Source organism: Haliotis cracherodii, unplaced genomic scaffold, assembly GCF_022045235.1.
Source record: "Haliotis cracherodii isolate W230 unplaced genomic scaffold, xgHalCrac1.p SCAF_11, whole genome shotgun sequence".
NCBI classification, from domain to species: Eukaryota; Metazoa; Mollusca; class Gastropoda; order Lepetellida; family Haliotidae; genus Haliotis; species Haliotis cracherodii.
In genome coordinates, this window is record NW_027266266.1 from 17,574,621 (window position 1) to 17,595,734 (window position 21,114).

Genomic DNA, 21,114 nt, shown 5'->3' on the forward strand with positions numbered 1-21,114 from the left:
TTAGCGTTTGGTGTATTTTCTTGTAGACATGTTAACTAATTAGACTAATTAACCGCATAGATCTTCCCGAGGTAAGATTTTGTTTGTTTGTTGTTTAACGCCGCACTTATTCCAACTATATGACGCGGTCTGTAAATAATGGAGTCTTGACTAGACAATCCAGTGATTGACATCATGAGCATCGCTCCACTCATTTGGGATCAATGACAAATCAGCGAGCCTGACCACCGGATCCCGTTAGTCGCCTCTTACGACAAGCATAGATATGCACGCGTGTGTGTGTTGTTTCGTTACTAACGCTGACATTAAATACATACATATTATAACTTTAATGACTTATTAGTCATGTCCTAACATTGTCTATATATGCTTATCATTTCGTTATCAGTAGCCACACACGTTATATCTACCTTATAATGTGTAAATGAAATAATATAATACAGAAATAATACAGAAAACTGTGTTATACATCAGTGTTAAATGTTCAAATGACCAACTCATGGGCGGATACAACTTTTTAAAAAAAAAAGGGGGGGGGGGGGGGGTGTGCACAATTAAGATCTATTCATTGTCTTTGGTGGTAATTGATACAGATATAAAGATTTTTTTCGAAATAAAAAGGGGGTGCACCCCCCCCCCCCCCCTCCCCTTCTGTATCCGCCCATGCAACTTATTACACTTTTCTAATGACAATAAATATCTATGATGATGATGATGATGTTGTTGTTGTTGTTGTCATCATCATCATCATTATTGTCATTGTTATCTATAGAATAATACTTATTTCCGGCATTTTATTTTACTAATAATGTATTTTTTTATACAATTATCTTCGATTATGTAATTTGCTTTTTTTTTAAAAAAAACAGGTTTTCTTTTCAAGCTTTCATGTACTTTTCCGATAGAAAACAAAATGTTTATTTACGATATAATATTAATTTCTATACATAGACTTGACACGCAATATGTTTTGATCAAGGTTTCTAGGAAGTTATGTTGACATAAGGTTGGTCGACTTCAGCATACTCGGTGACTCCCTGTTTAAGCGGCTAATTCAAATTTAAAATATAAGGCATCTTAAATCATTATAAAATAAACGATTATTTGTTAAATAAAATCGGGTGAACACACGTGTAGCCACTGGAATATTGTAGCCGTGTGACATTTTGAACCCCCAGAACTTAATCTGCCAAATATTACCATTTGCAGTTCTCTACTATGCGTATTTACGCCAAATATGGTTTGCGATGGCGACCTCAGAGAGCGTGAGTCACAAAACCATATATGGCGCTTGTGTTGCAATAATGGTATGCGATATGGATATTAGTCGACCAATCAGTGACGAATAAGCTGACCTCGTGGTTTGAGGAGCACCGAAGGGACCCTTCGTCACACCGCGGCTAAGAAATCGCATAAAAGGTACGTAGTGACATTAGGAGACACTTTATTTAGTTTTTAGTCATTATATAAGCGTTTTCTATCCATTTTAGGTGAGATCACTGGTGTCTTACTCCTTATAAATGTGACATCTCGGCGTTGAGGTTTTATTTGTGTTCTCTCATTTTCGAACAGCCCTTCATCAACCTCACTCCTGTAGCTGAAATACAACCAAAGCTTCAAAATGGCGATGTCAGGAATTGCTGTGTCTCAAGAGTGTGAAAAAGCTCACGAAAGGCAACACAAGAAAGAAAAGGACATACAGTGGACAGTGTACCGCATTGACCAGGCCGGTAAAAAGGCTGTGGTTGTAGTTGATAGTCAGAAAGAGAGAGTGTTCTGTGCCAACACGGCATCGCAGCAGCATTGCGATGAGGTTAAAAAAACAAATAAGCAAATATGGCTTGACTTTATTGATTGTTTACCCGACTTGGAAGGTCGATATGCTGTCTTCGATTTCGTACAACCCACATCATCTGGAGCTTACAAAGACGCAATTCGCTTCGTTGCATGGTAAGTAAATAAGATCGAAGTAGGTCGACAAGCCGGAAGAGCCGTCATTCTTGTCGGCAAACGAGACGCATTGTCCTGTCAAAGACACCGGCCACAAAATCGATTATTTTAGGAGAATTTGTGTATGGGACTTTCTGTGTTCTGCTCTGCGCATCAACTTGTTTTGAAATTATATAGGAAAAACCGTCAATTGTCCAGAAAATACCGGTGAATATTCCTATATCACGTGCTTGTCAGATAGATACACCCATTACATGTAGCCTGCTCTCAAAACTGCACGTGGCCCGTCTCAGACTGATAACAAAGTTATAAGATTTTCCTCAATGGCAAGTCCACAAATTTAATGGATTAAAGTTTGAATGTTATATCTCGTGGAAAATATGCGTTGGAAGCCTACTAATATCACCTTTCCTTTGTATGGATAATTGAGGAAGTTGTGTAGTGGGCGTGTTCAGTTTGAATTACTTCCACCCAAAGCGTTATGTAATCGAAAATTAGCAGTTTTTGCTGTACATTCACAGAGCCGAGAAGTTTTGAACCACTACATAAATATTGAGAAATGTCTAAAACGAATGTTTTAATGGAGTTTTCATGAAATTAAATAGAACACATGGTACAAGCATTTGGTGACATTTTCAAATATCAAACGCATAGAGGTTATCACGTGAGTGTGTTTGGGGATAGTAAATATCATGCATTAGGAATAAACATTGAATTTAGCGAGCTAAATACACAGTGTCTATTCCTAATACAGGATATTTACCATCCCCTAACACACAAGTGTGATAACTTTTTTATCATATGATGTCATTCTTTAATTCTGTGCTTGAAAATCGCTTTCCCTCTCTCACAAACATTACCGAAACATTGCGAGTTTTCCTGGAATGCGCACATTAATATTTATTGCGTCAAAGGGTAAGTGATGTGTCAGTCGGACAGTGACAGTAGCCAATATAGTTCCAACTGAAATCCGTTTCTTTAATTGCCTTTCGTGGCAATCCATCGGTCTGTCCGCTAGAGTAACTGCCCTTTGTCAAAGGGAAGCTACTCTAACCCTAGTCTATGAGACGTCACAGCCACGGTCAGACGTTGTTGACAATCGGTCTGTCCTGTCATAACGTTTAGAAGTGTAGTCAGATGTACACACAGTGACAAAACGAAACAAGGTAACAATTCAAACATACTTCGGCCAACTCCAACTATTTTAATTTGTGGAGAAGGTTTCAAGCCGCAGAGGTCTATACTGATCCCGCTTATCATTGTGCATATTTGTTGAAAAGGTTAACATTGGAACTGTATGTGATGTTGACCATTTGTCCAAAGTATAAGTCTGTTGGCCTTGTATTAGCCTCAACTAGTAATAGTCTAATCAATTGAATAATAACATCAAATCTATGAAAGAAAATGATACTTTCAGCCCAGTTAGACTTAGTAGACTAGGATGCCTTTAGCACTCTCTTCAAAGGAGGCTGTGCTTTCCAAATATTAACTAAATCCAACACATGGTAGGTAAAAATACGAAACTCAAGACAAATATATTGGTCAACACTGGGAGAAACAAGGGATGTCACATGAGAATTTACAGAAGTTGTAGTCCTAAAAACAAGTTTCGGTCTCCATAGGAATTGTACTACACTACAATACAATGGGTTATCATGTTTTGCAGCAAAGTATGGATAAGTTGCAAAATTATTTCATCGTGTTGTTGCTCTCACTAGACGTTTTAAGTGTTCATTAGAACTAGTACATTGAAACATGTTTTACTCGTACTACACAAGGTGTTAAAAGTATCTGGTGAAAGTTGGTAAATGATTCATTGTGTTTTATGAATTTGGTGTCAGTGGATCGAAGAAGTAAACTACAGCTTGACTACTTTTTGCAGTATGTTTAGTCAAGTGTGAAGCAACCTGTTTTTGTGAGAATCAGTTGGACGCAAACTCGCAGCCTTCGGAGTGTTGGCCTGACAGCTAACTGAATGGGCTACTTCAACACTGTTAAACTAAGTGCAAATTTACCAAGTCATGCCTATGACATTACAGAACTGAATGTTAGAGTTACGGGTTGCAATGGTTACGGGTAGGCATGATGTCTCATCACTTTAGTCTATGGACACTTATGAGTGATCTTGAGGTCATTTCGTAAACCTGTCCCATTCCGTAATCTACAAGACACTAAAGTAGTAAGGAATAAGCCAAGATGATGCGAACTGAGAACGGCTCCAGACAATATGATTGTAAAGAGGATCCAAGAGCTAAGGATAGTTCTGGGTAACCGACCCTAACACAATTATCTATCTAACCCTAAGGATAGACAATATATAAGGCCACAGTCACAAGAACCGGTGCTTACTAAGGCTGCAACAAATACTCTGAGGCGAATGCGATTCGTATCACGAATATAGAGTAACGAATACGAATATTAATTCATGAATACAATAACAAGTCAGCAGTTGATGTATTATTTGTTATATTCAGTGAAACAAAAAAACACAAATTATTTGACATGGTTTGTTAATCATTAACATATTATACATTTATATACTGTACTTATCCAGGTGCTCGTATCTGCTCAAATGCAACAATGACCAGTGACCACATTACTGTCAAATTAAATGTTATAAGAGTGTTGTCTTTCAAAACATCTATGCATATAATATGTTCTTATGGATATTTTTAGATACAGGGTATGTAAATGAACATGACTGCATATTCATGAATATTTGATTCTATTGGTCACGAATAACAAATTCAATTCATGAATGGAATGGTTTGATTCACCGAATACGTGAGTGAATCAATAACAGCCCTAGTGCTTGATTTATTGCAAAAGATGTCAGTGCTCAGACTGGCGACATTTTGATGTGTGCAGCATCAACATAAGAAACCCAATAAATACTGCAATAGGGCTGCAACGAATATACTATGAGGCAAATATGTTACTACATTCATTCTTCTGTGGATGAGCAGGTGGCCTCTTGAATCACGGATAGTGTATTGTCTATGTTGCTAGCGGGAGACATAATATAAAAAATAAATTATGTTTAGTCTATTTCTTAGTGCTGCTTTTCAGTGGCGGCGGGCCTATGAAACGAAAAATAAAACGTGTGGCCTAAGACATACACTGACAATGTATGGGGTGTGGGGATGCTAAAAAATGAGTGATATTGTATTCTGCCGATAATGAAAACTTCAGTCAATATTGTTACCCGAATGCCAGTTTCACCTGTTTATGGTTCATTCTATTACATGTATGTTTTGAAGCGAGATCAAAGGTGCCATCAGTCATTCATAGACAACAGACAGAAGTGTCGTCCTACTTTTATTCAGAATGTCATGAGTTTGTAGTTTGTTTAATGCCATACTCAGCTGTATATGGCAGCGTCTTTTACGTAATCAAGTCTGGACCAGACAATCCAACGACTTGAGAAGATCCGGGGTGGAATAGGTCTTCTTCCTGTGCTTGCTGTAAAAGGCGACTATGCTTGTCGTAAGAGGCGACTAACAGGATTGGGTGATCATGATCGCTGACTTTGTTGAGGCATGTCATCGTGTCCTAATTGCGTGGATCGATGCTGATGTCAATCACTGGATTGTCTGGTCCAGACTCGATTGTTTACAAATTACAGACTGCAGGAATATTGCTGAGTGCAGCGTTAAACAACAAACAAGCAAACCTCATGCTAGTGCTGAACTGGTGCCATTGATGTTTTAATTATTTCTCCATAGAAATTTTCAAATGTAACAGGCTAGTTTGGCATAACCACAGGCACGTCCCATCTAATCAGCATTTTCTCAGGACAAAAACACATCGCTATATAGGTGCAATATTCTTTGATGCGACGTTAACCCCATTTCACCTCACCTCACCTCACCTCACCTCACCTCACCTAAGGACCAATTAGTTATCTTTAGTCAAAGCTGTGGTTCTCATAAGGATAGATATTAACAAAGAACATCTCCTAGCCTGATTAGTGGTAACGTATAGCAATACTCTCCCCCATCCCCCCCACGACCCCCCAAATCTTTTTGTTTAAAATTGAAATTCTACACGATCTTAGGCTACCTTTAACATGGGTGAAACTAATGTGGGCTAGCGGGCCTGTGATAATTTCTATCCCTGTGACCTTATTTGATGTTTTGAGTTGTATTTTTTAGATGTGTATGTGTCCAGTGAAGCAATATAGTATTTTAGATTGACTAGAAGGAAGCACTGTAAAACAGTCTGTGTTCCTGTTACAGGTCCCCAGAACAAGGTCCAATTAAAAACAAGATGATCTACTCCTCAACCAAGGATACCCTCAAGAAGAAGCTTGATGTCCAAAAGGAGGTCTTCCTCTCCACAAAGAGTACCGAAGATATAGAGGACGCTTTCGCACAGCTGATGGTTTAAATTGGCTATTGTTACTCAAGAACTTAAGTGTCTAATGCCTGGCAACTAAGGAACAGTTTCCTGCAAGCTGTACATTGAAACGATGACCTAAGTTTTTTTGCACATGATCATTAACTAATTGCTGATTATGTTGTTTCACAATGCCGAATAACATTGGCTCTTGAATTACCAAATACTTAACCCTAATCAACACAACAAGAACAGATAACTGATTTCAAATGTATCCACTTTTGTATATTGTAAGTAAATACTTTCAATGACTTGTCAGAACAAATTGTCTGAAGCTATCTTCAATCATGTTGGAATGAACATCCATGTTAGAAGAAACTTTTGATGCAAGTAATAAATATTTCTATGAAAGCTTTATAATTTCAAATCTTATATTTTACTTCAATCCAAGGATGACTGCCCTTGTCTGTTACAAGTTGTCTTTAGGCAATATTTGGTGGAACACAAAAAAATGAGAATGGATCAACAAATGTATTCTGTTTCTTTGTGGCTTTCATGGGGGGGTGTCAGGTTCCTTGGATACCTCAACTGGATTAGAGATTGGATTAGCAGTAACATTTTGTGATCCTACAATGTTGACCAGATTTGGAGGTGGTCACTGTTTTCTCTTCTTCCAGAGGCAAGGGAGTAAACTGAATATTGAAGTCCAGTTTCGACCCTCAGTTATTTTTTGGCTGCACTAATGAGTATGCAGAGTCCAACTTCAAGCTTAAATATTTAGAAAATATCTGTCAAGGCCCAGATGACTGTACAGATGTTTTGCACATCCTGCAATCAACTGAAATCTGCACGATATTTGCAATGTTGTTACAAACAGGATATCGATTTTGTTATGCAATTTTGATTTGTTGTGTAAGACCGCTAAGAGGTGACTAACGGGATCGGGTGGTCAGGCTCGCTCACTTAATTTATGCATGTCATTGATCCCAATTGCGTGGATTGATGCGCGTGATGTCAATCACTGGATTGTCTGGTCCAGACTCGATTATTTACAGACTGTCGTCATATAGCTGGAATAATGCTGTGTGTGACGTTAAACAACCAACAAATAAAAAAATTTCGGAACAAAATCTATATCCTGTTCGTAACAACATGGCGAATATCGTGCAGATTTCAGTTGATTGTATGATGTGCCCATTTTCAGAATTACTTGCTCGCATTCAGATATTGTTAACATGGTTAATATTGAAAAGTCGCCAAAAATAAGAGACAAATCGTGTCTTGATTAAGTAGAAATAATGCAAACAACTACTGGAGAATCTACAAGTAAGTAGTCATAAAGTTATCTGACGGACAGTCGGGGAAAATTTAATGCAGCGTGTCAAACGTCACCAGCCATGTGCAGGCAGTTATGTCCAAGACTGGGACTACTTGTTTCTCCCAGAATCTTAAGTGATACATAAATGAGTTCAATTTGAGCCATGGGGACACAGGTGTCCCAGTCATCATAGGCACCAATGTGCTGTGCAGAGAGCATCCGTTGGGGACACCATAAACTTGTGATCAGGGGTTCGCATCCCAAGTTTGCCCAGGTCAGGAGTCATGGTTTGTCAGCACCATACTCATGGGTTTCACCAAAGTGGTAAACATCTATGACCTGCATGACTTATGGCATTAATCCTACCCAAGGCTGACATGCAGTTTCACAACTGAGATATAGTTCAAAGCAGCATTAAACCAAACACATCACTCAAATATGGCATTAAAGGGCTAAAACAAGGATTGGTCGGCTCGGAGTCGGTATGCTGTGTCTGAGTGGGGTATTCATGTTGAACTGTGGCATGGTATCTGAGTGAGCTAGCACTATAAATCGACATCAGTCCGGACTAGTACAAGCAGCCACACACACGTGCATGCACATCGCTATATAAGTGCAATAATCTTGGACGCGACGCTAAACCCAATTTCACCTCGCCTCACCGTGCTCATGGATTTCGCTGAAGTGGTAAATGTTGGAAATGTGTTTCACTTTGGGCTATCCTCCCAAAGCAAGCAGTCACTCTTTGATATAACTGGCTGGAATGCTGTGGATTGAAAACCAATTAATTCACTCAAATTATTGACTAACATAGAAGTAGAACACAGTAGAAGTGAGCTTTATCCAAACACCTAAATTTACAGTGCACCTATGTAAATATTTGAAGAAGTCTTTGGATAAAATGAGTGTAATTAAAACCTGATTATGCAATGTCTAAAATTGCCATTCTATTGTTATAAGTACCATGAAGAGTCCAGTAGATTCCTATACACGAATGAGAACATGGTATTTATCAAAATAATATGGAGATAAAATACCCTGGATGGAGGATATCCAAAACATGGCTCCCGAGAAAGAACAAAATATCAGTTGCATCAATAGAATGCTTTAATAAATAAAACACACCACATGCATTTACACCAATGTAATATGAACACAAAAAACATGTGCAACTTGGATTAAAATGACTCAGCAAGACTTTGCTCTGAAATGGAGAATACATGATTGATGAGAACACCCTGTTTCAGCAGCAATCCTTCCTTTTAGGATATCAACAAACAGTGAGACCTCTGTATTGTCTCAATCAATGGTCATTCTGAGAGTGAATCAATGAATCATTCTTATCACAATATACATCTGGCATTGTGATCATCATTTTACCCTGTTATTATTATATCTTCATGCACAACACATCGCATGACTATCGGCATTAAATGAAGCATTCATAATAACTGGATGAAAATAACAATTTTTAAATGCAAACAAAATTGGTCATAAACATTCTAACCGTTATAAATAGAACAACAGTAGGTTGTACCACCCTCGTGCAAGGGTTCACACTCCATATGTTAATTTGCCAGTGGAGAAAGAGGTTTCAAAAATGTCCATGAAGAATCCACATGGATTACATATGTCTCATGGTCTGGTTCGAAAGGATATCTGTCAGTTTCTGCAAGGATTTGTAGAAGATTACACCAGTTTACGACTCAAACTTTAGCCAAAGTTAGATTGGATTCTGTTTAGTCCAGTTTGCTGAGCCTAAGATATGACAACACTATTATCTACTGAAAATGAAGCCAGGAGCCAAGTTCATGCAACTACACTCCCAAAAGTTTAACCGACTTGCATGAGGCTGAGGTTGTTTTGACTTCAAGACCAAGACCAATTTAGGAATTGTTGGAAGCTAATGTGAGAATTGGACACAGACGAATGAATCAACTAAGAAATATCCCCAAGCAACTATCACAATGAGACCTGGATTAAGACCTTCAACAGTTGTTCGAGAACTGCTGGTCTAATATCAGATACAGATATGGTGCTCACTAAACTGTCCATCTTCACTTTGAGAGAGTGAGAGCCCTCTTCCATTTCCAGGGATAGCATTTCAGTTTCAGGCATAACACCTGTATCCATTCCTGTGCTTCTGACAACGTTAAATTACTCTCCTTGATTTTTATTAACATTTTACGAACATATCAAATGTCGAGTCAGGAAAAAGGGAGGTAACTCGTATAGCCTAGAAACCAAAGCAACAGCTCGTTTTAATGGACATGAAGACATCCTTTCTTTAAAAAATACTTTTGAGGGCGTTATTTTGTATGTCACTTTTTCAATGTTGAATTCCTTGCCGCCATGTTGTTGATATTGCCAACCATACACTGATGCTGTTTTGTAACTTGCATTCTGATTGGTCCATTAGACTTAGTCTCGTGGCTAATGAAAATCAGGTGCAGGCAATCTGAGATTGTGGGGAATCGATCCAGGGGTTAATGTAGGTTTACTGAAATGCAGTGGAGATACAGAGGATGAGTGTGTAAGCGAATGTTTCTTTAAGCCCATCAGCAATATTTATGTAAATAGTGAATGGGCCAGGCAAACCAGTGATAGAGAACATGTGAGCTATCAACATGTGATGAAACACAATTATTTACAGGCCACACATTGTACCAATGTAGGGAACCAAACTCGGGGTAGCGGTGTGTTGAGACAATGCTTTAACCACTAGACTACCCCACCGCCCATTCCTCATTTGAATAAAGCAATGACGTAGTCAATCACATCAGTCAACAGTTAATGTAACTGCCTTATACAATTCAAACTAGAAATATGCCTTTGACTGAAATACAAACATTTACGAAAATCAAATAATGAATTTATTGTGGACAAAACAAGAAACCAAAAATGGGTGTCATCAACTGTCAGGAGACAAGTGAAAAGTCATCTTTCCGAGGCAAGAGAGTTAACTGACTTTAAAAGTCCAGTTTCCACCCTTGCCGAACTAGGCTGGAATTACTGGGCTCGATTGTAGCGCCACCAGTGACTATTACCAGTTATGTCCCTTCTAAGCCTCTCCTATGGACCAATCAGATGCCATCTCTCGTATCACTTTCGTTTGCTTCACACAAAATGGTGGCACCCGGTCAGGACGATCTGATCGATAATGATAAGATCTATATTGTGATAAATTAGGTCTTACATCTCGAAATGCATCAAATCACGTGGGCACCTTGATTTAAAACATGAAAAGATTTGGAAAATATCTGCTGACAACAAGTTGGCGGTGCACATGCTTTGCAAATCCTGCAATCGACCAAAATCTGCACGACAGTTTATGTGCCGGATTTCGATTTCGGTGCGTGAGTTTAATTGGACTATGCATAGACTCGTTAGTCCAGCCAAAATGTAACTCCATAATACCAGCCTAGTTCGGCAAGGGTTGAAACTAGACTTTTATAGTCGGTTAACTCTCTTGTCTCGTGAAGATGGTGAAAAGTCAGCTGCCAATCATAAGCACCTGTACATTTGAACACAAAACAAACCTGAAAACAGATGACAGAGTGAGACCAGATCTAAATAAAACTATACCGCTCTTATCAACTCTGTAAACTATGAACACACAATGCCATTTAGAAAGTGGTCAAATGTAATATTTGGGATAACTCATAGTCTAGATCAGGTACCATGTGTACCCCTCTGGCGATTAGGTGCCTCACTCTGGCAGTGTCGGTTGGAATCCCGGATAGGACTCTACCCAAAAAAGTACAAGAATCTGTACTTTACACAGAAAGTGTTATCCCAAATATAACATTTGTAATTCCGTTAACATTCTAGAAAGTCATACAAATAAAGAATTGCTTCTGAAAAAGATAACACTGCATTGTTTTATTGTATAACAAAGTATTGCAACTATGCTTCTATAAAAAGAACATGCAAACCCAAGACAGATTCTCATGAAATATTGATTCTCCACAGTCATACTTTTCTGTAAACTGTCAACCCATAACATTATAGCTAACATCTTCAAGGGCCCCGCAAAATTAGTTTCTTTTATCTAATGTTTGTTATATAAATGAATAATACCAATGAATACCATAATCTGGCAATTATACATAACATGTCGGCTGATTATCATATCTGACTGTGTAAACTGCATCACTGACTTTCCTCCCATGAGCTGAAGCAGGGGAGATAACTCACCAAGATTTTGTGACAGTTGATACCTTGAAGTTATTTTTATTGATGATACTGAACTGAGTTGTGATACCATCGATTTTAAGTTTTACGTAATATTCAAAAATATTTCTATCACATTTTGAGGAGTGAAACTGATGAAGATAAGCTGATAGTGATGCTGGTCTTAAATGTTTACCACTTTGGTAAAAGACACAAGTATGGGTATCCTGCTGTCAAAACAAGGATCATCATCGATGAATCAGTGAATCGAACCCATGGTCATCAAATCCTGGCATACCTAAGGGATGCCGTAAAAGGCGACTAACGGGATCGGGTGGTCAGGCTCGGTGACTTGGTTGATGCATGTCATCGATCCCAATTGCGTGGATGGATGCTCATGATATTAATCATCGGATTGTCTTGTCCAGACTCGATTATTTACAGACCGCCGTCATATTGCTGGAATATTGCTGAGTGCGCCGTTAAACAACAAACCAACCAACTACCTGGGTACCCGATCCCCTATTACCCATCCCTACCCGGGTCTCAAGAGCTGGGAACGAAATGTCTGATTGGGACTTGTTCTGTCGCAGCCCTGGCCTAAACTATTTAGATACATGTATCAAATGATCAGTACACTGAAGTTGACTGAAGCTTTATCTTTACTCAAACATATACAAGTCAAAAGGAATGTGTGCATGGTCAGAAAGAAATGCGAACATTAGCGACTTGTGGTGTAACCACTGAGCTATAGTGAGTTTTTTATCAAACAATATATCATGTGACTAACCATGGGTCCGGGTAGTCCTGTGGGTATCTGGGTCCTACTCGGGACCCACCCGACCCGAGTACCCATGTTACCCGTCCCAGCCCTATTGTAAATGTCCAGGTGATCTTACTGTACTTTGTAAGGATAAGATTAATGGTTGAACAACTCGTTTATTACAATTAGGAGCGACGTTTCAGTGTAGGTTCTAACACTGTTATCAAGCAAGTGATGCTCCGAGTATGGCAGTGTTTATACAGTAGAGTAGATGTCAGATGTAGTTACACTGGAGTGGAGAAGTCTGTTATGTACACAAAAGGATAGTATTATAGTAAGGGTTCAATGGTAAGGCTTAAAAAAATAAAAGAATTGGTTCTCAGGCAATGACTTTTGAAAAAATAGTGTGGGCAGTCTGTGTTTTTTTTTTTGCTTGTTCAAACTAGTATGTACTCAAATAAACAGTTATGTACCATCAACCTGGGAAAGGGCCACCCTACATGAACAAGCATGCTGCCATTACCAGAACACAAGATGCGCAGTCAAGCTGTGTGTATGTTAAGGGCAGTAACTGCATGCTTTATTGGATTGCATTGTTTTTAAGTATTAGAATTTTTATATATTTTTTTAAAATGGAAATAAAAACGAAACGTGCGGAAGACTTTTTGATGATGCGGGCTCAGCCTGAGCACCAAGACTATTTTTTTTTTAGCCTATGTGAGTGAGATGTGTTACAATTATTCATGTGATAAGCGAGAAAACTATAAATGTTTTTTTATGAGTCCCAACACACCCAATACGAGGATCCATATTTTCAGAGACTAAGCATTATCATTGGGACCACATCCTACCCATTCCCCAAGGGGGAACACAAAGTTAGAAATCCCTGATATTTCTAAAATTCCAAACTTCCTGACCATTCCCAGAACGAACAAAGAACTTCTGAGGTTCTGACAATGCCAAGGGAAACCATATACAAGTACTGTATTCAACGTAATAAGCGCCCCACTCCAATAAGCACCCACTGCGATATTTGCTAATGTATTGGCTAGTGAACAATCCCAATTAGCACCCCTTCCGATTGATCAATGTACACAAGACTTCTTTATTCGTGTATGATATGTGTGTTATATGCATCCTTAATTATGGGAAATTAAATTCTGTAAAAATATATCTGTCATACATAAACATTTCAGGCTGTCAGCATAAACCACGAAATTTACGGTCTTTCAACTCTGTTGTTTTTCACCAAAATAATATTCTAATGAGAGCCCCCTATTTCAAATTTTGAGAGTGCCCTAGGCGCTTATTATGTTGAAAATGGCATGCACCTTTAAGATTGATGAAAAATACCACTATATATATATATAAATATAGAAATTACAAAAGGTAGAAGAAATATAACTCAGTGCCTGAAGCACACCAAGTTTTTAATGAAAGTATCTTTCATTTTCGATAAAAATATGTTTGAGTTTCACAACATGACATACATAAGAAACTTTTTCATAAACCCATGTAAGATAAATATTCAAAAACACAAGTCAGTTAAATATTCATTAACAAATGTCAGATACATATTCATAAACACAAGTTAGTTAAATATTCATTAACAAATGTCAGGTAAATATTCATAAAACATGTCACTTAAATATTCATTCACAGATGTCAGATAAACAAATCATAAACACAAGTCATTACAGTATTCAAAAACAAGGTTTACTAGCAATATGTGAGTTATATGCACTTCAAATAGAACTGCATTATTACGCCTGAAATGGTTGGAATTATTTTTGGCTACATAAAACGTATTATTTCTTAATTAACGTATACATGGCAGTTGAACCCTTTTGTCTCGCACTCCTGGGGGGGGGGGGGGTAGCCTAGTGGTCAAAGGTCGCTCGTCACGCCGAAGACCCGGGTTCGATTCCCGACATGGGTACAATGTGTGAAGCCCATTTCTGGTGTTCCCGCCGTGATATTGCTGGAATATTGCTAAAAGCAGCGTAAAACCATACTCTCACTTGCACTCCTGGGACCAGGGAAATAGTTTAACTTATCCGGGGTTCAACACATCCACCATGACCTCACTACTGTCTGACGTTGCCATCATGAAGCAAATGCACCATATTGCACATGTTATGTAAACAACATTATATATAAGAAATAGAAACAGGAGCATTCTACATTTAATTTTATGCACCTAAATTTAATTTTGTTCATATCACTGGTTTATCAATTTGGAGCTCAACTTATCCGGGACTACTGGTATAAAATGAGTTCGAGACTACCAGGAATTGAACACATCCAGTTAGACACAGACAGGATTTCCTTAATGACACACTCAGCAATATTCCAGTTATATGATGGCGGTCTGTAAATAATCATGTCTGGACCAGACAGTCCAGTGATTGACATCATAAATATTGATCCATGCAATTGGGATGGATCGATGACATGCATCAACCACGTCAGCGAGTCTGACCACACGATCCCGTTAGTCACCTTTTATGACAAGCATAGTCACTTTTTACAGCAAGAATGGGTTGCTGAAGACCTATTCCACCCCTGATCTTCACGGGCCGACCGAACTGTGAGTTTGACACAAGCAGAGATTCAACACATCTGAGTTCGAGACAATAGGGTTTCGACAGTAGTTTCAAAACGTCATGACAACAGGTCTACTCTTTTGTTTCTTATTTCTAATGTCAACACTGATTTTAAACATAGATCATCATCCTTTAAATATCTCATCAACCGACACTTATCATCGATTTCAGATTTTAGTTTGCTGTTCATCTACATCTCCTAGCACTTCACTAAGCTTGACACATTTCCTTCCAGAATTTCATTAGTAATCGAACTGCCAACTTAAATACACCTTGTAAAACAGGTACCCAATTCTGTCACAACAGATTTGGAAGGAGCTCCTAATTCAGGTGTGAAAAAACAATTTAGTTAATGAAGTAAAATACCATTGCTGAAAAATACAATGTACCATCTCTAAAATATTTTTGATTGATAAATATGGTAACAGCCAAAATACTTAAAAAGATAAAAACAACGGATGAAAGCTGAATTAACAATTACTCACGTAATGTCATAATGATGAAGGAACTACACATCCATAAAGTATAATAAACATGAATATTAACCAAACACAAAGCATTTTACTGGACATTTAAAAAGAAATTTCAAAATGTTATTGAAAACATTGTACAAATACATCATGGGAACTTTAAACACTCCAAGTTTGGGTGAATTGGACTGGTATTTCATCACAAAACATTTGTTTATTAATTTTGAATTATATGATCACTATTGGTGTAACGATACGGCGATACAGTACTGTCACGCGATACGAGGTCTACCATACAATACATCGATTTACGACCCCTGCATCACGGTACATCATACACTTCATTACAAGTTAATATACTGGTGTAAAAACATGATTAAAATAACCTACTGTTCAACCACCAGCTTATGCCGATTCTCTAGTATTTCATGGTTGGCTATAAATAGCATAACAATCACAGTGCCCTCTACCAATTTGTTTCTGCCATACAATATCCCATCTCTGATCTTTGAAACAATTTATTCAGGGTTGTGAGTGAGTGAGTGAGTGAGTTGGGTTTAACGCCGCTTTTAACAATATTCCAGTTATATCGCGGCGTGTCAGCTTAATGTGGGAGGAAAGCCCGAAGTGATGCAGGTCTCAGACGTTTACCACTTCGGTGAAACCCACGAGCACGGGTATGGTGCTGACAAACCTAGAAACATAATCGGGGCGAACCGGGATTCGAACCCACAATCATAGGTTTCTGGCGTGCCCAAGGGACGCAACTCTGCACAGCGAATCGCGGCGCCTTAGACGACTGGGCCACCCGTGCCCCTTCAGGGTTGTGATTCCCCTGCAAAAAGAAAGAATATAACTGCATGGATATACCCATGAAGATCTGGGTTAGAATAGGTCTTCAGCAACCCATGCTTGACGTAAGAGGCGACTAACTGGATGAGGAGGTCAGGCTTGCTGATCCAATTGCATGGGTCGATGCTCATGATGTCAATCACTGGATTGTCTGGTCCAGACTCGACTATTTACAGACCGCCGTCATATAGCTGGAATATTGCTGAGTATGGCGTTAAACAACAGACAAGCAAGCAAGTATGGAGATACGAATTGCATCGCATGCATAGTATCGGCATACATATATCATGACCTCACGTATCGCTGCACCTCTAATGATCACAAATATCCAGCATCGTGATTGCTTTTGGAAAAAAGAGAAACGGCACAAAATCAGAAATATATTTTAATATTTAGATATTGCCATTAAAATTATTCACCTTTTTTTTGTAAAATCCCTTTTGATCAGTGTTGATAGAACCCATAAAATATCAAGTACCCTTGAATCAGAGATCAGAGGAAAAAATGTAGCTGAGCACGTGTTTGAGTTCATCGTCGATGTGAGGGTGCCAGATGTCAATCATCAAGACAGCTCGTATTCCTTCTTCCCTTGCTCCTTTGTGCATGACAGAGTGAGAGAAGGAATCATCAAACAGCACAACATCTCCTTCGGAGTATTTTCTTTCTTCCCCATTGACCATCAACATACAGCCGGGAGGGACCATGATGCCTGGAACATGGGAAACACATGTAGATTACATCACAGTTGTACATCATGTACATTGTACGGCTTACCCACCAATTCCAACACATTCCTCCTGCTTTTGATATTTTTTCGCCTCTGCGTTACGCATGGAAGTTGGCGAAAAACATCGCGTTACGTTGCGTTGTAGTGTTCCTTAAGCATTTGCGATTCTAATGATATAAGTTTTATAACAAAATTCAAAATATGAAGTTGCAGTTACCAGTTGAAAATACCCTACAGTTTTCCATGATTTTTTAAACATTTTACGTCCCCAAAGTCAAGATTACTGTTATATTTTTCAAAAGTACATTAATACAAACATTATGAATGTATGTTACTATTTGTGTCTTTCTTCAGGCAAGTTAATACTTTTTTGATAACAAAAAGGGGAAAAAAATGTAAAAACAGGACAAACTGAATTTCTACACAGAGTTATGGGAATTGAATTGCCGTGCGGGCAAGAGGCCACCCTAACTGTTGTAAGACATTATTAATTCACAGAGCAGTGGTGTAACATTAGTTTTGATAATCTAGATAATGGTATCTGGTGTAATGTGATGATAGCTGCATGCTGATTTGATTGAAAATGGATGAAGCTTATCATATATTCTCCACCTGCCCTATGAATTGTATTTAATTGTATTGAATTGTATTACATTGTATTCTGTCATCATGGTCATGTTCTCATGGTTATCAAATTAAAAAGATGCAAAATTTTGTACATGCAATTCACACATTTTACAATACAAAATATGTCAAACCTTTTTTGGAAACAAAAGATTATGACTGTACCTGAAACAAAGAGATTTAAGCCTGGGACTCGTCAATTCCCATAACATTTGTAATTTGCATAAATCAAATCCATACTAAAACATTTTTAACAGGGTTTTAATGGAAACAAACTTTACACCCATGACACAGACAAATTGAGCATGGAGGAAAACAATGTGCACTGCAAGTGTCTTGGGATGCAAAGGGTAAAGATGTCTGAATCTTTTAAACTATTTCAATAGCAGCATGGACATCAGCATTAACTGATATTCCTTTTCGGATAAGATAATAATCAAAGTTTGGACATGCCATGTCCAATTTTCTTCACTCAACCACTGAGTTGCATATCAACTAATTAATGTGTATACATTTCCCAAAGGAAACCGATGAAAAAAAATTTGTTGAATAAACTGAGTACATTGTGTGAGATGCAATGAGTTTTCACATCTCGCTGTACCATGTGTACACAAGTATGTGGCTGACTACAAGGAAATCTGGGTAGGAATGCTCAGGACTCACAAATAAACAGATCCCTGCCTTAATAAACAAGTGAGAAAACAATTGACAAGTATATTATCAGGTTATAGCTAGCTACCAGTTAGCATGGTTAGTTATCATGCTTTATAATCATTAAAATAGCATGTCCTTTGTTAATTGCGGTTATGGATTAGGCAAGTACATGTTTTGTCATGTTTGTTACCCACACAGACAGCAACCAAACCACTCAAGTTATGATGATACAGTTGAAAATCTGTTTGTTGTTAAACGTCGCACTCAGCAATATTCCAGCTATATGAAGGCAGACTACACGAGACAATCCTGTGATTGATATCATGAGCATCGACCCACGCAATTGAGATATGTTGACATGCAACCATGGCCACCAACTAAGTTACTGAGTACAACTATCTGATCAACTTAGTCACTTTACAACAAGCATAAGTTGCTTCTGGCCGATATTCTTACCCCTAACCCCCACAGGCTAGTTGATAATAATGATAAAATATAGTATTGATGGTATAACTACATTCATGAAGTCACAAATACCAAGATGCCTGGATGAGCATCAGGCCTAAATATACAAACCTATGTGGCACCGAAGTCTAATATTGGTGGGTCCATAATGCGGGGTGATAACAGTACCAGGGACAATTACGGAAAATGCAACATTTCCAAATAGATTGTTCTTCATTAATAAGTGTGACAGTTTATGAACAGCATTCCATGTTTTAGGACACTGTTCTATTGCTTTTGTTGGTCTGCCTTGATCCATCAGGTGACAAATTGACCACATGCCATCAGGAGTAGAATTCACCTTCCATAATGATTGCACAGTATCTTCTGTGTTCGACTTCTTCATCAACTCAAAAAACTCCGCTTTAACATCATCTAAAACTTTGTCACTAAACTGCAGACCATGGAAGTCCTCAATTTCGTGTTCATCCCACCATGGCTTGGCCTCCAGGCCAGACATCTTGAAAACACCTGGCTTCTGATCTTCATCTTCCACTTGTGTAAATCTTTTATGCAAACTGTTTTCAACGTCTGTGCAAAGTTTTAATATATTGTTATCCCTCTCTTCGGCTTTCGGTTTACCAGTATATGCCTGATATGACAGTCTGGTTCTTGCACGCACCAAAATCTCCTTATGAGTTCGGCATCTGACACAAGAGGGTGAATGGCACTTTTCAAAACCATCATCGTCGGTTCCAGAATTGCCTTTGAGATTATCTTGAATTTCTATGAGTCTTGTTTTGAAATAGAACTTCGACAGCATGAAGCATACGCATGTTATAGACAGCACCCAGATATTTTCACAAACCGTTTCATATACCCACTCCAACATGGTTAAAGCATCACTAGTGTATGTATTGGCAGACTCTCAGTACACAATGGCGATAGATCTACAGGTTGCACCGTTGTATGATAATGATATATCTATCAAATTCAGCTGAAAATATGTGCAATGTGAAGTTTAGCCAGTGCACATAAATTTAATTGAAGTTATTTGAAATTAGGCATGCCAAAATTGTTCCATATGAAAACAGTGAAACAAATTCAGAGAAAAACAAATATCACCGATTGACATGACACATTTTTCTTCATTTTGTACCGGAACATACTAAGGGACGTAACTCTTATGGGAAACATTCAAAGAACGGATCAGTTGTTTGTCGAAAATGGAGTTCAGGGAAAAAAACATCACTATTTAACATGTAATGAACACAATGTGGGAATACATTTGAAAAAATAAAATCTACAGTACATGTTGCAATATTTTGAATGTCTTGACTTTGAATAATAATTAAAGAATATGGAAGGCTCTCTTTTCAACCTCAACTCCTTTGCACCGCAATTCAACATCTCTTGACATAGACATTTTATATCAAATCGCTCTTTGAGAAATTAGCACAAATAACTATATAGTCATACATATTTCAAATACATAATTTTCCATATTAAAATATGAACACATCAAGGTCTGAAGTTTTTGTCGGAATATTGTGTCTGCAAGGCTAAACCAAAGACGTATATTGTATATACGTCCGTGGCTAAACCGAATCGCGAAATTATTTTCATATTGTTTAATCAAGGAGTATATATACCATTTACAAAACACTAGAATAGCCTCCATTAATCCGTTATCAGGTTAAGCCTCACGTCTGTAGCAACAGAACCGGGATAAACACTAAATATATTTATATAATAACTTGTGTATCATTCTGTGAACTATATGTTACATTAGTTACACACCATCTTAATCCATTTCAATGAATGTATCATTGTATCATCCATCATGTTGATCCCTTAATCCAGTCACACTCTATTGATGATAAAGTCGGTTTCGCGGCAAATACTCTGCACTTATGTAGGGAATGCCAATGGATGGAGGGCGTGGAGCAAGTCTCTTTGTAAACATTCGAGAAAATTCATTTTATACATATTTGGTTTTTATGTAGTAGAAACTGTTGATAATTGTTTTCTCTCCTTAATTAATGATGATCAAATAAAACTCATCGCCAATGTCTGATAACATTGAGTGAGTGAGTTGGGGTTAACGCCGCTTTTGACAGTATTCCAGTGATATCACAATATATCGAATATTTGTACAAGTATCACTTGTCCCCAACTTGTATTTTCATGATTCA

General features: G+C 38.0%; 2 protein-coding genes across 2 annotated transcripts; one reads left to right on the top strand and one right to left on the bottom strand.

The window, feature by feature from the left end:
* The first annotated feature begins 1,338 nt into the window (after positions 1-1,338).
* LOC139456274 (uncharacterized) lies at positions 1,339-6,708 on the top strand. The gene is made up of 3 exons (XM_071237898.1): positions 1,339-1,419; positions 1,573-1,950; positions 6,189-6,708. Exons 2-3 carry the CDS (start codon positions 1,622-1,624, stop codon positions 6,337-6,339), a joined length of 480 nt encoding a protein of 159 aa, XP_071093999.1. The 5' UTR covers positions 1,339-1,419; positions 1,573-1,621; the 3' UTR covers positions 6,340-6,708.
* A 9,706-nt stretch (positions 6,709-16,414) lies between these two features.
* On the bottom strand, positions 16,415-20,071 carry LOC139455485 (aspartate beta-hydroxylase domain-containing protein 2-like). Its single transcript, XM_071237037.1, has 2 exons — positions 19,052-20,071; positions 16,415-17,179 (listed from the first exon to the last, which is right to left on the bottom strand). Exons 1-2 carry the CDS (start codon positions 19,809-19,811, stop codon positions 16,956-16,958), a joined length of 984 nt encoding a protein of 327 aa, XP_071093138.1. The 5' UTR covers positions 19,812-20,071; the 3' UTR covers positions 16,415-16,955.
* Positions 20,072-21,114: the final 1,043 nt, after the last annotated feature.

Coding starts and splice junctions, on each gene's coding strand:
- LOC139456274 (XM_071237898.1), top strand. CDS start 1,622: ATGGCGATGTCAGGAATTGCTGTGTCTCAAGAGTGTGAAAAAGCTCAC. Junction 1,951..6,188: donor GCAATTCGCTTCGTTGCATG/GTAAGTAAATAA, acceptor TTCCTGTTACAG/GTCCCCAGAACAAGGTCCAA.
- LOC139455485 (XM_071237037.1), bottom strand. CDS start 19,811: ATGTTGGAGTGGGTATATGAAACGGTTTGTGAAAATATCTGGGTGCTG. Junction 17,180..19,051: donor TAGACTTCGGTGCCACATAG/GTTTGTATATTT, acceptor CCCATGTTCCAG/GCATCATGGTCCCTCCCGGC.